At 47.6% G+C, this 14615-nt stretch overlaps 2 protein-coding genes across 6 annotated transcripts in view; both read left to right on the forward strand.

Annotated features, from left to right (window-relative positions):
• The first annotated feature begins 178 nt into the window (after nt 1-178).
• Nucleotides 179-12445, forward strand: UBFD1 (ubiquitin family domain containing 1). Of its 2 annotated transcripts, XR_014504877.1 has the most exons (8): nt 220-395; nt 1113-1388; nt 1501-1709; nt 2439-2504; nt 2683-2788; nt 4503-4585; nt 5789-10653; nt 10842-12445. XR_014504877.1 is itself a non-coding variant. In XM_083413233.1 (7 exons), exons 1-7 carry the CDS (start codon nt 371-373, stop codon nt 5897-5899), a joined length of 876 nt encoding a protein of 291 aa, XP_083269359.1. In that variant the 5' UTR covers nt 179-370; the 3' UTR covers nt 5900-12445. The 2 variants fall into 2 exon arrangements, 1 of the variants encoding a protein (XP_083269359.1); XM_083413233.1 differs by having other exon boundaries at nt 179-395; nt 5789-12445.
• Nucleotides 12446-14036: 1591 nt separating this feature from the next.
• Nucleotides 14037-14615, forward strand: part of ERN2 (endoplasmic reticulum to nucleus signaling 2) — a 269302-nt gene continuing 268723 nt past the window's right edge. For 2 of the 4 annotated variants that reach the window (XR_014505006.1, XM_083413978.1), the window contains exon 1: nt 14068-14334. Coding sequence is in view for 2 of the 4 variants with exons in the window: in XM_083413978.1 (XP_083270104.1) it covers nt 14245-14334 (90 nt within the window). In the remaining 2 variants the exon portion in view is untranslated. Of the gene's footprint in view, nt 14335-14615 lie in introns of all 4 variants that reach the window. The other 2 variants (XM_083413980.1, XM_083413979.1) reach the window with 2 other exon arrangements.

The raw sequence follows: 14615 nt of genomic DNA on the forward strand, positions 1-14615 counted from the left end.
TTACTTTTTTTTAAAAGCGTCATTCCCTTTTCTATCTTTCTTTAAGGCTTTTCCACCGCCTCTCCAGCTTGGGCGACTTACAAAACCAAACCACGTGGAACTTCAACGCTACGACGGAGCAGCCTCCGCCAACTTCGTGCCCTCCGCCGGGCTTTTGGACTACAACTCCCATCAGCCCTTGCCGCCACAACAGCCATGTTGGCTGGCTGACTTGGGAGAAGGAGGCGGCGGGAGCTGTAGTCCAAAACATCCGGACCGGCGAGCGAAGATTTCGAGGCGGAAGGGGCGGGCTACGGAGGCCGACGGAGGCCAATCCGGACCGCCCGGCGCTTTTCCCGGCACCCCCCCGGGCGGGTTGTACACAATCATCATGGCTGCCGCCTCTGCCACCCCCGGTGCGCGCGCGAGAGAGAGCGGGGTCCGCCAGGGGCGGGGGCGCGCGGAGGGAAACAGGGGGCAAGGCCTGGGCTGTACACATTGGGGGTGGGCGACCCCCGGCCTTCCCTCTCCCCGTGTCAGGGCAGCCCCAAACTCCCCCCTTGAGGCAGCGGCTAGGCTGGGTTGGGTTGGGCTGGAGGTTCACCCTCACCTGCCTCCCCTCTCTCGGCCTCGTGCCTTGAGCCACTTTTTCCTAAAGCGCCACCCACCCAGGAAAGCTTCGGAGGGTCTTTCTCGGGGGAGGCGCCCTGGCACGAGGGAGGGGAGTTTCCCAGGCGGGTAGCCGAGGTCCGCCTGGCTTCAGCCCTGACACAGGCTGGGCCCGCAAAACTGGGGGCGGGTGCAGAGGCGGGGGGTGTAGGGAGGAATACTGCAAGGCACAGGAGTGAGGATAGTAGTGTTCTGCTCACCAAGCAGGTACAAGTGGAGAAGACACTCCAGTACTAGGATAAGTGCTATTCAACAAAGAGAAAATAGTTTCTGTTGGGAGTGTTTTGAGCTGACTCTGTACCTGCCACTGACATAATTCAGCCCTGACTGAAGTCTTAATCTGGAGTGGTGGGGGTTTTTGTTTTTATTTTGAGTGTTGTCCCAAAACAGCACATAATGAGTGTATGTATACAGATCCCACCTCTCTCAAGGGGGCTGTTCTCATTTGTTTCCTTTCTTTGCAGATTCGGATGACACCAGCATGGATGCAGAAGCTGAGAATCCGCCTCTAGACTGCAGGGATGGCAGCGATCCTCTTTCTGCTGAGAAACCTTTGGACACTGATGATCCTCAAAGTGATCCACCTGACCCACAGGCTTCTGTCAGCAATGGCGGCGATTCTGAGATTGGGAAAGAGCTGGTTGAGCTAAAAATTATCTGGAACAAAAATAAGTATGACTTGAAGTTCCCACTTGATAACACAGGGGCTGACCTGAAGCAGAAAATCCACTCACTCACAGGTGAGGCTGTCTGTGTTTTATGGAGAGATAATTCTACCACGTGACCTTCCCATCATATCTGGAAGAAATTCCTCCGTTAAAAAGTCTTCCCTGTTGATTCCTTCTTTGCTAGGCCTTCCACCTGCAATGCAGAAGGTCATGTTCAAAGGACTTCTACCAGAGGATAAAACTTTACGGGAAATCAAAGTGATCAACGGAGCAAAAATAATGGTGGTTGGCTCAACTATCAATGATGTCTTGGCAGTAAACACACCAAAAGATGCTGCTCAGCAGGAAGTGAAATCAGAAGAGACCAAAAAGGAGCCCCTTTGCAGACAAAAGGTTGGTTACAACTGCCAGTCTAGGTAGCTTGTTTGGACTGAAGGTGTACATGGATCTCCCAGGTAAAATGGGGGTACCCCTTTTGACCATAGACCAGTTAAAAGGAAGGACCTTGAGGTCCATGTGTTTCAGTGACAGGTTAACTTGAAGCTCCTTATCTTGATAATTCCTGCAACAGCCTTCTGGTTAGATCACTACTCCAATAACTGAGAGAGCAAGTTGCCTAAAAACTATCTGCAAGTCCAAGGTTGAAGAGCCATTTGAGCTCTATTTAAACTTTAGTGGAACGGATAGTGTAGTGACTGTAATTTAGCAATAAATAACATTTTGTAGCCAAATGGTGCTGCCCTTTAGGTAGTCCTGTTGAATTTGGCCTTTGTCACCTTTGGCCGATAGCTAATTCTGCTATCAACTGGCCAGTTTCGAGGCGGGAATCTCTGTGAGACCTTTTCATGCTTTCCTCTGCAAAGTTACTAACGTGATAGTTTTCACCAAAGTTGTGGTGTAAACTCTTGAATTTTAGGGAAGTGTGTGAATTTATAACTACAGATAGAATACATACTATGCATTTCTTGATTGCATTTGGATTGTGTGGCTAAGATAAGAGGTAACTAGTTGCCTGTGTATCTTCTTGAAATTCTTAAAAATCTCAGTATGCTAGCAAGTAGGTAGATGGGAAAATCTTCTAGGCTTTTGTCATGTTTATTTTTTATTTCCGCTTTGTTACAGCAACACAGGAAAGTGTTAGATAAAGGAAAACCTGAAGATGTGATGCCTTCTGTCAAGGGTGCCCAGGTGTGTGAGTAGGCTGTATCATTGTCGAGGTCCATAGGAGCCAGTGGCAGTTTCTGGGGCTCTTCCTTCTTTCCTACACTTGTGTCCTGTAGAGGAGGGTGGCTTTTTTAACTTTGTGCTGTAAAGCTGGCAGAAGCTTCCTGTTGTTCACAGAAGACCTCTGTTCTCGACTTCTTAGGAGCGCCTGCCAACTGTTCCTTTATCGGGCATGTACAACAAGTCGGGTGGAAAAGTGCGGCTCACCTTTAAACTCGAACAAGATCAGCTCTGGATTGGCACTAAAGGTAGGTGCTCAAAATTATATACTTTGGGGGGACCAACAGGTAGAAACATGCTACAGTTCATGTGAAGCTTGCGCGGAAAAGGCACTGGTGATTTAGATACCCTAGAGTGCATTTCCTGTACATCTTTGGCCAATCAATAATTTGGCCTGCTTGAAGGGTTTGACCTACCTAATATATGAGGGCTTTTGTGGCACTTTAGTGTTTAATACTCTGCCTGTGCCCCTTGTGTCTGTTGTGCAGGAGTCTTTTTGTGGTAGGGAGTTGAGCTGCTTGTGTCCCAAGAACCATCCTGGAGGGAGGCTCTGAAAGCGCGGGCATTCTGCACACACCAGTGGCACTTTATTTACTTATATACCACTGTTCTCATAAATATCAGAACATTGCACAGGGGCTGGGCAGAGTGGGGGACCATTAAAAGCAGAACTTGCAGTACAGAGGGTCCTTAGAAAGAGATTTTGTTGATCTGGCTGGCTGGTTGAACTCTGTGTAGTGTTTTACTGGCTCTGTAAGCTGCACTTCCTGCTCGTTTGCAGCCCCAGGCTTTCTTTAGATGCAAAACTGGATTGAGCAGGCATGATGCGTGGAGTTGAAAGGGCTAAAGAGTCTGTGGGGAATTATGGGTATTTCTGAGTTTCATTTAACAAGGCTAGTTGAGGAGCAGCATACTTTTGCTACACTCTGCTTTCCATTAAAAGATGGGGCTTACTAGTTTAGATGTTTTTGACCCTCACACAGAGTAACAGGCACAGTGTAGCCCATACTAAGCTGTTGTATGTCCCATTTGGTTTCAATAGCAGCTAAGCTCATGCTTAATTCTCACCAGATGAAATTAATGGGCACAAAGTGCTTTTGGCCTCAGTCACAACTGTGGTTGTGTAATCTCTGTATTATGACTTCTTAATGGTTACTGATATGACTGAATAATATTCTAATGCAGTAATGGCCAATTTCATTACATGGGGTTTGGTTTTTCCCAATCCAACTCCTTAGCAGTAGGAGCACTTAAACCATCACTTGTTCTTGCAGCAGCCCACCTGGGGAGGGTCAGGCACCTGGTAGTTCACATCTCTGCCTGGCAAATGGCCCTACCATTGGGGAAAGAGAGAGACCATCTGAGTGCCTCAGCAGGGGGATCTTCTCCTTTTGCAAAAAGGCACATCTGTTGACTAGGAAAGATGTGAAATGTGACACTCTATTATGCTGGCCTTGGACCAGCTTCAAATAGGGAGGAAATAAGCTGATAAGAGGTTGAAATGCATTCTCATTTTGTCGCTGTGTGGTCTTGCAGACAGACCATGCTTTTGTTTTGTTTAATTCTATCTGATTTCTTGACACAGGAATGGTTTAGGGGGTGAACTAGGGAAACAGCAAGAACTTTAAAGATTAAGCTGCATATGGGGTTTATAAATTTCTTTTGTCTTAGCAGAAGAAAGGCATTTATATATTTATTTATTTATTTATTCATTCATCCATCCATCCATCCATCCATCCATCCTTCCAGTGAGTTGAGTGATGCAAAGAGCATTCGGGGTGGAGGGAAGGTCTTCTTTGGAAGAGGAGAGGTTGTTGGGATCAGGTATTAAGGCTGGTGGGTTTTGAGAAAGCCTTTCCTTTTTCATACATTCTGATGGGATGGAGAAGCTCTGGAAGGAAGAGTGGAGGAATGGTGTGAAATGTCATCCTGCCCAAGTTGACATGTTTTATTTCAATGCAGAAAGAACAGAAAAGTTGCCCATGGGGTCTATCAAGAACGTGGTGAGTGAACCTATCGAAGGACATGAGGATTATCACATGATGGTAAGGAACGGTCCTCTGCAAATAACTGCACCTGAACTTTTGCAGATGTTAAGCCCAGGGTTTCAGGAGAAGACTGCATTCCTATGAGCAAAAGCAGTCAGCATAAGGGCTAATTCAGAGAGAAGCCTTTCTTCCTTCTGTACCCTTCATGCAGCACTCTCCATAGAGAGGATCATATTCCCTGATTTTTACCCTGCAAGAAGACTCATCATTCAGTGAACTCCTGTGAATTGTCTGCCTCTCTTCTATTTTCTACGGAGGAAGTACTTCTCCCTTCAGTGGACAGAAACACACAGGGGCACAGGGCCTCTACTTACATAACAATCTCATTAACTCTTTGGTTTATTTGCCACGTGAAAGGAGAGTTTATGCGTCTCCTTCTCTTTCCTCCTCTCACAAATAGAACTGAAGTTGGTGTTGAGTGAGGACCAAGGGGCGTGTTTGTGGCCCTCTGGATGTTTCTGAACTACAACTCCCATCAGCTAGCATGGCCAGCGGTCAAGAAGGATGATCATGATGGGAGTTGTAGTACAGTTTGGATGCAGCAGCTGACTGGTTTGCACAAGTGCAGGAGTAAATAATTGAAGCAGAACACCTGGGGCAGGGGGGGAGGCGCAGTGTTTGAGCACAGAGCTTTCCCGAAGCACCAAACCATGATTTGGCTTTTATATTCAAAAGTCTGAGCCCAGTTGGCAAAATGCATAATGTCTCTGTGTGTGAACAAAGTAGTATCCGGCTAAGATTCACCTTGCTGGAGGCAAGCCAATATTCTCTGCCTCAACTACTTTGTCTGTAATATGGAGATGCTGGTGTTAGTGGTGGCCTACATTGTTTGGTTGTTGTAAGGGTTTGGGGATAACGTACGTGAAATACTTTGAACACCTGAATATGTATAAACAGAAAGTGTCTGATACCAGTTGCTGAAAACCACAGGAGGAGAGAGTGCTCTTGTGGTCAAATCTTGCTTGTGTGTTTCCCAAAAGAGGCATCTGCTTCGCTACTGGAAGAACAGAATGCTGAACTAGGTGGCCCATTGGCCTGATCCAGCAGGCCTTTCTTATATTCTTCAATGTTTTGAGAGAGAGAACTGCTGCTCCTCAGGAAACTGCTGAATCTAGCTTGGTCCCAGTGTTGAATGAGGTGGCCATAGTTTGAGAGACCTTAATCCTGAGCCTCCTGTTCTTCTTTCCCCACATCTTCCAGGCCTTCCAGCTGGGTCCTACTGAAGCCTCTTACTACTGGGTCTATTGGGTGCCTACTCAATACGTCGATGCCATCAAGGACACAGTGCTGGGGAAGTGGCAGTATTTTTGAAGGCACGCTCACCTCTGGCACTGGAGACTGACATGAACCTAAGGACACTGCTAGGAGAGGCCTGGACATGGGTCGTCCTGGAACTTCTTATCGATACGATCTCAAAGAGGCCTGGGAGGACGCCAGAGGTGGGGATCTCTCGCCATTAGTTTATTTTTAACTTAAAAAGTGCAGCAGCAGCCTTTGTTCGGCAGCCCAGCTTCAACCATATTTAAAAACAAAAAGCAAATATGATGGAAATCAATAAACCTTAATTCACAAACCACTGTGTGTAATACACTTTAACTGTGCCAGGTGTAGTAGCCCTTCTGGTTTTCTGTTTCTGCAAGGAGAAAAACGCTGACACACCGCTGAGGATTTTCTACATGATTTGGACAAGAGACAGATATTTTCGTAACTCTTCATTAACAAGCATTATGGTTTGTTTGAGGTATGCGCTTGTGACTGGGAGCTTGAGAAGTAGGTTTCTCTCTCTCCTTTTTAATACTAAAAGAAAACTTTTAAATGGTATGCAAACTTGGGGTTTCAGAAGCCATATCTTCCTTGTCCTTAAGTTTCCTGGTAGCTTTTCTGGTAGCAAAATGGGACAACTCTCACTCTTAACCCAAAGATGCTTGACTCCTTTTTCAGATGCTGGCAATGATTCTTTAGTGGAGTTTTTCATGCCTGTTACTGAGAGGAAGGAAGCTTAATAATGCAGGAGGCTTGCAGCCATGCTGGACTGTTGCTTACTCTGTTCTGTGTTCCGCCATTCTCTCTTTCTCCCTTTCTGCTACCATTATTGGGGGGATCTAGACTGCCTTAAGAAGCATTTCTTGGCTATCCCTGTTGTTACCGAGAATTACTTTGCAGCTAGCTTGTGGGTTTGTTATCTCTTGTTTTACGTATAACATTTGCTCTGCATCCAGACCGCATCCAGTATCACCCCAGCATCAGTGGGACTTCTGAATGTGTGTACAGTCACACAGCTGCCTCAGTGTGCTCAGAAGGTAGGTCCCTCCCTGTGTTCAAAGAGACACGGCTGGTCTGTGTGAACATATGTGCTCTCCTGCGCATTCTAGAGATGCTGGGTTTGCAGCTGTTATCCACAGCAAGAGAGCACATTCTTCACACCCTTTAATATGAGGTTAGTGGCACTGTCAAATGTTTTAGCAACTTTTCCATAAAACGGTGGTTAAAATTGAACAAAGTGGTAGTCACTTGCTTTTTGTTCATTATACCAGAACTCTGGTCCACTGCGTGGCCTGTGGAAGACACGAATTTGCTTTAGAATACAGGTTTTTTTCTGTTTGGTGCTCTTTATACCATGCTTTCAGCTAAGTGAGTAGCTGGCCATCACCCTGTTCCTTGGCCCACTTGGGGGACCCTTAGGTGTCCTTGTACCCTATCTTCCAAGCAGGTGTTCCTTGAGTCTTTGCCTAGGTGAACTTGGAGTGTGGCTTAACATCATGATTTGCATTGATCCTGGTAGGAACTGAACCAGAATGAACTGTCATTCCAGCCTAGCTCATTCAGGATAAGTTCCCTGGGGTTCATGCTTTTAAGAACAACTCAGACAAATTGCATCCATAGACCTCCCTTGTTCAGTTGAGTTGGCCATCTTATTTTCTGTTGAGCTATTGTATAAATCTTTTTGTGCCTGGTGGGGGCACATTTCAAGAACCCTTGAAGTAATTGTGACTTCTGTGCCATCTAATTTTTTGGAAGTGACCAGTCTGGTTTTGATGATTGATTTCCCCACTCCTAAACATCACCAGGTGTGTGAATAGAGATATATAAAACTTCAAATATTAATGCCATGGTTGGGTCAGGGCATGTTTTCCTGGAGAAAAAACAGGCATTTGGAGAAATTGAAATTTATGCAATTCTTTCTTACCAAACCTAAACCCAAGGCTATTAGTACTAACTATCCTGCATTTCATTCATGAAGTATTGCAGCAGTCAATTGACTATAATCCTTCAAGTGCTACTTTCAAAGGCTTTTTATTCATCATCCTAGTAGTAGAAAAATATTGCATAAGTTTTTTCAGTCTTTCCTCAAATGCCAAGTTTTTACAGTATCCCCACCCTGAGTATATGTGTTAGGGTACCCAATTATTTTACACATCTCTACTAGTAACTCATAACTCCTACTGGCAACTAGTAACCATAAATACAATACTTACAGAGTAAGGTTGGCTGCAATTTTAGCATTGGGAACGTAAGACGCTGTCATACCAGTTGCTAGGAATCGCAAGTGGTCAGAGGGCCGCTGCGCTCATGTTCCTGCTTGGAGGTTTGCACAGGAATTTGGTCAGCTGCTTTGAGAACAGGATTGCACTAGATGGGCAACCTTTGGCCAGACCCAATGGACTTGTCCTCCATTCACCAGATCAGACAGTTGGTCTATATAGTTCAGTATTTACACTGGCTGTGGCTGTTCAGGGTTTGAGGCAAGCGTCTTTCCAGCCTTAATTGGCGGTGCCATTGGGGACTGAACTTGGAACCTTCTGCATGCAAGGCAGACGTTGTACCACTTACAGCTCTTCCCCCTTCTGATTTCCTCATCCCAGGCTCCTTTGAAGGAAGGCTGTCTTTTAACTACCTGTCTATCATGGTATACTTCTCCTTAGTGCTGTAGTTCAATTCAAGGGTCGTTTGCCTCTGGTTTTCTTTGATCGCTGTGGTGCCCATCGTGAGCATCCTTTGTTGTGCATGGAGGGTGAGCCTCAGTCTGAGCTTTAGCTGCACCTGAAAACATCCCTGGCCCAGGTCTGTACCTCCTGGATTAGAAGACTACTTGATGTGAGCATTTCTAAACATTAGAGATCTGGTGTCAATGTCACCTGTCTTCTGCAAACATGTATCCCTGTCTGTTCCATTTCCATGAAAGTGACCTTACGGGATGCATCCACACAAATAATTACAACTAGTATTGAGGTTGTCTGTGCTTTAGGGGACGAGTGGGAAGCTGTAAGAAGGTGTGTGCCTTACATCTGTATTGTTGGCAGCTGTTTAGGAGCAGGAGTCCCTTTCCCCCCACAAGGGGGACTATACCGAGTGATGCTCAGGTGGCGCAGGGGCAGAAGAGGTCACTCTCTTTTGGTCTTTCTCTTTTGGTCTGCTTTCTAGAGAGGTCCTGCTTTAGGAGAACAGGAGGGACATCAGAGCACTTTCAGGGTTTCAGTAGCTATGTTCTCTCTCCAAAGTTGGTGGCACTACGCCTGTGAATATCAGTTTCTGGGAATTGTGAGTGAGGGAAGTGTTGTTGCTCTCAATTCCTGGTTGTGGGCTTCCCTTTGGGGTATATGATTGGCCTCCGTGAGAACATGAGGCTGGACTTGATGGGCCCCCTTGGTCCTGATCCAGCATCCTGGTTCCTCTTAATGTTCTTATATTGAAGGTAGTGGCTAATTGTGACAAGTGGAAGGGAGTCTGACATGTGCAATACCAAACTGTTTGGCTGTTCGCTCCAGCTCCTTCCCGCAAGTGCTTCAACCCACCTTCTCAAGGAGTATGGCTTCTCTCTAGAAGGCAGAGCAACAATACAAGTAAATGGCATAGGAGTCCTGACAGTGGGTTGCTTGCTTCCTTGTGTACAAGGGCAGCTGAAGGTTTCCAAAGGACTTGCGCCAGGCTGGTTTCTCTCCAAAATTAACCTTAAAGTGGTTCAAATCTTTCCCAGGAACATGCAGTTTAAAAGTGACTATGTACTTGCAAATTTCCAAGTGCTTCCTATTTGTGCAGCTAAAGGCACAATTTGTAACGGGCCATAAGTGCAGATAACGTGGTTGACATGGTCTGTCCTTTTATAAGATGATGTGCTGATGCTTTCAGTTGCCTTCCAGTCTTTATATGTGAAGGGCATGTCTGCATAATTGGGGATGTGGGGAAACATCTGCATGGAATAGGTAAATGATTTCTAGGTTCAAGCATCTGTTGTCTTTTTCTCTCTCTAGAAGCAAGCCACAAATTCTTAGTCTCCAGTCTTCCTCAAGGCTCAACCATTTTTCAAAAATTTATCTGCATCATGGGCTGATGCCTTCGGAGCCCAGGGGACTTACTCAGCCCAAGCCTAAAGATCCATCTGAACTTTTAACATCTGCATTGTGGCTTTGTTTGAGCCACGGCCTCATTGAACTTAGTCCCACAACCTGTGTTTAGTGCCAAGACGAAAGCCTTGGAAATTGAGAAGTAAAGAAAATATAAGCAATTACCTCTGAGTATAAGCAGAGTGCCTTTCTCTTAACCTGTCAGGCTCCTCTTCTCTCTCCTTCCACCTCCCCCAACACACCTGGGACGCTGTATCCAACATCAGCTGTAACTCAGAGCAAACCCATTGAAATCAAAAGACCACATGTCCATTACTTTCAACGGGCCTCCTCTGAGTACAGTTAACATTGGAGCCAACCCTTGGGGTTATCGGGCAAGATTCCCTAGTGAGAGGGCTAGAGCTTCAGCTTGGCTTGAGTTCTTATTCTGATCTTTAGGCATTTGGAATGCAGCTCCAGCCCCACTTGAGCCTTTATGAACGATTCCACCTTTGATCCTGGAGGCAGCTCTTGCTTCAGGTACTGACTACGAACAAGCAGCTTTTTCAAGCTTGCTGCGTATTCACAACATCCTGCTGTGTCTTTTTCAGTCCATGTGTGTATCTGTACCCCTCTGTGATTCCTTCCTTGCAGGGGGTTGAACTAGGTGTCCCTTGGGGTGCATTCCATCTCTACAGTTCTATGATTCTATGACTATTCAATTGAACACATTTTGATAGCAGTGTGGCTGACCCTTGTAGGTGCTGGTAGTTGCAGTCCAAAACCGCTGGAAAGCGCCAGCTTGTGGAAGAGTACCTAATCTGACAACTCGTTGCACCCCATATGCTTAGGAGAGGGGGACTTGAGTTTCCTCCAGCATGCCAATATTAATTGGGTTTCTGTGCAAGAGAGGGGCAGCCACATTGATGCAGAAGGCTGAACTGGACGGCCTCAGTAGAACTGGCTTCCTAATGCTGCTGGTGTTTTTGTTTTCCCCCTTCATTGTCTGCCCTGTCCTGCTGCCTGAGATATCATTCTTTGCCTCTGCTTGCTTCCAAACTGCAATCCCTTTCTGTGAGGGAGTGTCTTTCTGCAGCTTGAAAGCATCGCTGCTTAAAAGCCTCCCTGGTGCCATGTTTACATGCAGGTTATATTCAGATCATTTAATGAGCCTGTTGGAAAACATTTGCTTGTGTGTGTACCTTCTTAAAGTGTCTCTGAGTGGAAAATGAGGTGTCTCTTCTTAGTGGAAGGAAATATCGAAGGACTTGACTTTAGATTACAGGTGCTGCTTTGGACTGCTTATTAGGGAAGGCTTCAGCAGACACAAAGAAGTGGGTGGGTGTTCCCCTGTGGGTATTTTTTAATGAAAAAACCACCTTGGGAGCATATCTCCGTTCACAACTCCCATGATCTCCATCCTTTTTGAGGCAGATTTTCAGTTCTTTTTTTAAAAAAAAACTGCCAGGAGAAAAAAAACGCATAGCCTCATGTTTTCCCCTGCTTTCCCCAACCACGTATACTCCAGATGTTTTGGACTACAGCATCAATCAGCCCTAGCCATCATGGGAGATGTTTAAAACATCTGGATGACCTCTGGTTGGGAAAGGAATTTGTCTCAATCTCATGGAGCAGAAACATCCCATGTAATGCTGGTGATTAGGAAATTACTCTGCATTTGGTGCCTAGGAAACGGGGGTGGTGTTCCAGGGCTAATCTTGCTCTTGCTGAGTTGTTGATTTTCTTTCCATTTTCTTAACCAGGGCCAAAAATCTAGGTTCTGTTGTGCAATGCATTTCTCCCACCCAAGGTGCCATATTTGGAGAACTCTCCACCTTCAGACTTGCAGCCATAGGGAACCTCAATATGCCCTTCTCCCAGCACGGACACATGCTAGCTGTTTGGTCTTACAGGACAGGCTTTCACCACTTGCCCTCCTCCCTCCTAGTCTCCCAGACCTTCCAACAGACAAGAATGACCTGCCCACATCATGCCCACCCCTTGTGGGCAGCTTCACAAGTAAATGGAGCGCCCAAGAAGGGCCCAAGCAGTGAAAGCAGCCAGCTGGGGTGTGGTTGGCATGCACATGTACACACAGACCTGTTTAACACTGGTATGGATGCATTTCAGGGGCTGGGATCTTGGTGTTCAGTATCAGGAAATCTCTCATCTCCCCTAGTATCCCTTCCTATGTGAAGAGTTGCCCTGTGCTGGGGTGAATTTCTCTTGCGCCATCATGTGCCTGCCCTCTGAATCTTAGCCAGTTCCTTGCATGGACAGAAGCTAGGCAGGCAGTGTGTCTATCCCAAATAGCCCAGCCTGATTCACCCTCATCCCAGGTCCTCTGCAGAGCAGCAGTTTATCATTTCCAGGGCCGGTTATGGGAACAGGAAGGCATGAATGAGGCTGGGTGAACATTAAGTCTTAGACGTGCACTGCTGAAATATTTTTAAGTGTAACTTTGTCCGGCAATTATTCTCCTTGTTCTATTCTGTAAGATCAATCAGTCTTGTCAATTAAACTTTGATAATGAACACTTTTGGTTGTGTTGAGTGGTTTTTCACATGGTACCTGTCTCACATAATGCTATTGAATTTGGGGGGGGGGGTTGGAGATGTGGAGGATGGCATCTCAAGGTAGCGTTGGGAAAGACTCGCTACCTGAAACCTCAGAAAGCTGCTTCCAGTCAGTGTTGACAATACTGAGCTAGATGGACCATTGGTCTGACTCCATATAAGGCAGGCTTTGAGCGATGAAAGCCCACCCCCCACCCCTTCAGCAGTGAGGATATTTGGTAGAGAAACGCATCTTTGCTGGGGATCCTCACATATAATACTTATTGCAAGTATCGCTAAATTACTAAGTAGGTGAAATAATACTTAAGAACATAAGAACCACCTGCTGGAACAGGCTAGTGGCCCATCTGGCTCAGAATCCTATTCCCACAGTGGCCAAGCAGATGCCCCAATGGGAAGCCAGCTAGTAGGACCAGAGCACAATAACACTCCTGTGATTTCCAGCAACTGGTATTCCAGTAGATCCAAAGCAATAGCCACCATGGCTGGTAGCCATCGATAGCCCTCTCCTCCACAAATTTGTCCAATTTTATTTTGAAGACCTCCAAGTTGGTGGACATCATTCGCTGCCTCCCGTGGGAGCAAGTTCCATAATTTTAACTCTGCACTGTGTGAAGGAGTACTTGGCATCCCTGTTGAGTGGATAAAAAGCTACTCTGTGTTGGGCACAGTGGCGTAGCGTGGGGGGTGCAGGGGGCCGGCCGCACCGGGCGCAACATCTGGGGGTTAGGGTTAGGGGGCGCAAATCCACGGGTTAGGGGGCGCAAATTACTTGCCTTGCCCCGGGTGCTGACAACCCACGCTACGCCACTGGTTGGGCACAAAGGTGGGAAGTTTAATATTACATCTTGGAGCTGCTGGACTGGTCTTGGGCAGCTGTTCATGCAACTAAGGAGTGAAGGCCAAACAGACAGGTTCCTGGTTGGCCTTGTACAGTCCTTCCAATCTGTTTCCTTCTCTGCCTGCGCAGTTTTTTGTTCAGCACTTCCTGCTAGTGAGATCTGTGGGCAGATTGTGGTTTCAAGGCTGTATCTGAAAAGGTGTGTGAGAGCAGCACTGCCAGCTCATAACCCAGCTCTCCTTACTTTCACTGGGAGGGGGATCTGGAGTTCAAAATGCCATTTGAGGAGGGGTTCTGGAATTGGGGAAAGGGCTGTTCTTTTTTCCAAACTCAAAAAAGGAAGGGCTCTTTGCACATGCCCACTCTGCGCTTTGTATATGCTCGGTTGTTGCCTTTGCTTCCTTCTGCTCTCTTCATTAGTGCCAGCAGCCTTCCTTACCACCCTGCCCAGCATGTCCCACTTCCTGGTTCTGGCAGGGTCTGAGCAATGGAAAGCCCTGACCCTCAGAAATGGGAATCTCTATCTCTCATACACACATGCACGTGTGTTTGCAAAAGCAGCCATCCTCATAAAGAATTGAAATCCTCTGTGTGCCTCTGGGCCCGTGCAGAGTGCCTATTCTACTGGCGGTGGGCGGTGGGGGGGGGGAGTGCTTGGGAAGGGGAAATCAGCGAGCCCCGTCCTCCTGGCTGTTGGTCCCGGCAGGGCAGGGCAGGGACCCGGATCTGGGGCGGAGGCGTGTGCCAGGTGGGGCAGCAGAGCCCGGGAAGGCGGTAGCGTGGCAGGTCCGGCTCCTCCCTGCGCGGAACCTGCCGGAATGGAGCCGGGGCGTCGGGCTTGCGGGGGTCTCGGCTGTAGTCGCGGCCCCTGGAACAAATGAGGAGGAGGATGCCCGGAAACCCGCGGCAAGAGCAGTCATGCGCCACTCTCCGGAGCAACAGCCCCGACGGGGCACCCGCGGACCGCGTCTGCTCCTCCTCCTCCTCCTCGGCGCCTTGCTAGCCCAGGTAAGGCTGTGTGGGGCGTGGGGTGTCGCCTCCTAAGATGTGATGCCCACCAGCCCCAGCCGAGCCCAGCTGCAGGAGTGGAGCGGATCCTAAGCCCAGGGCTGGTGGGAGATGCTGTCGGGATGCCCAAGGCTTCCCCCCTGTAGGGCGTTGGGACAGACCCCCCTCTCCCCGCCGTGGGCTGACTCTGCCAACTTGGAAGCCCGCGGAGCAATCCACCCTCCCCCCCCAAAAAAAAACACCATTCAGCGCTCTCCTGAGTCCCGGAGCCCTTGAAGACA

Source organism: Podarcis tiliguerta, assembly GCF_965153285.1.
Source record: "Podarcis tiliguerta genome assembly, chromosome: 14".
Classification (NCBI taxonomy): domain Eukaryota; kingdom Metazoa; phylum Chordata; class Lepidosauria; order Squamata; family Lacertidae; genus Podarcis; species Podarcis tiliguerta.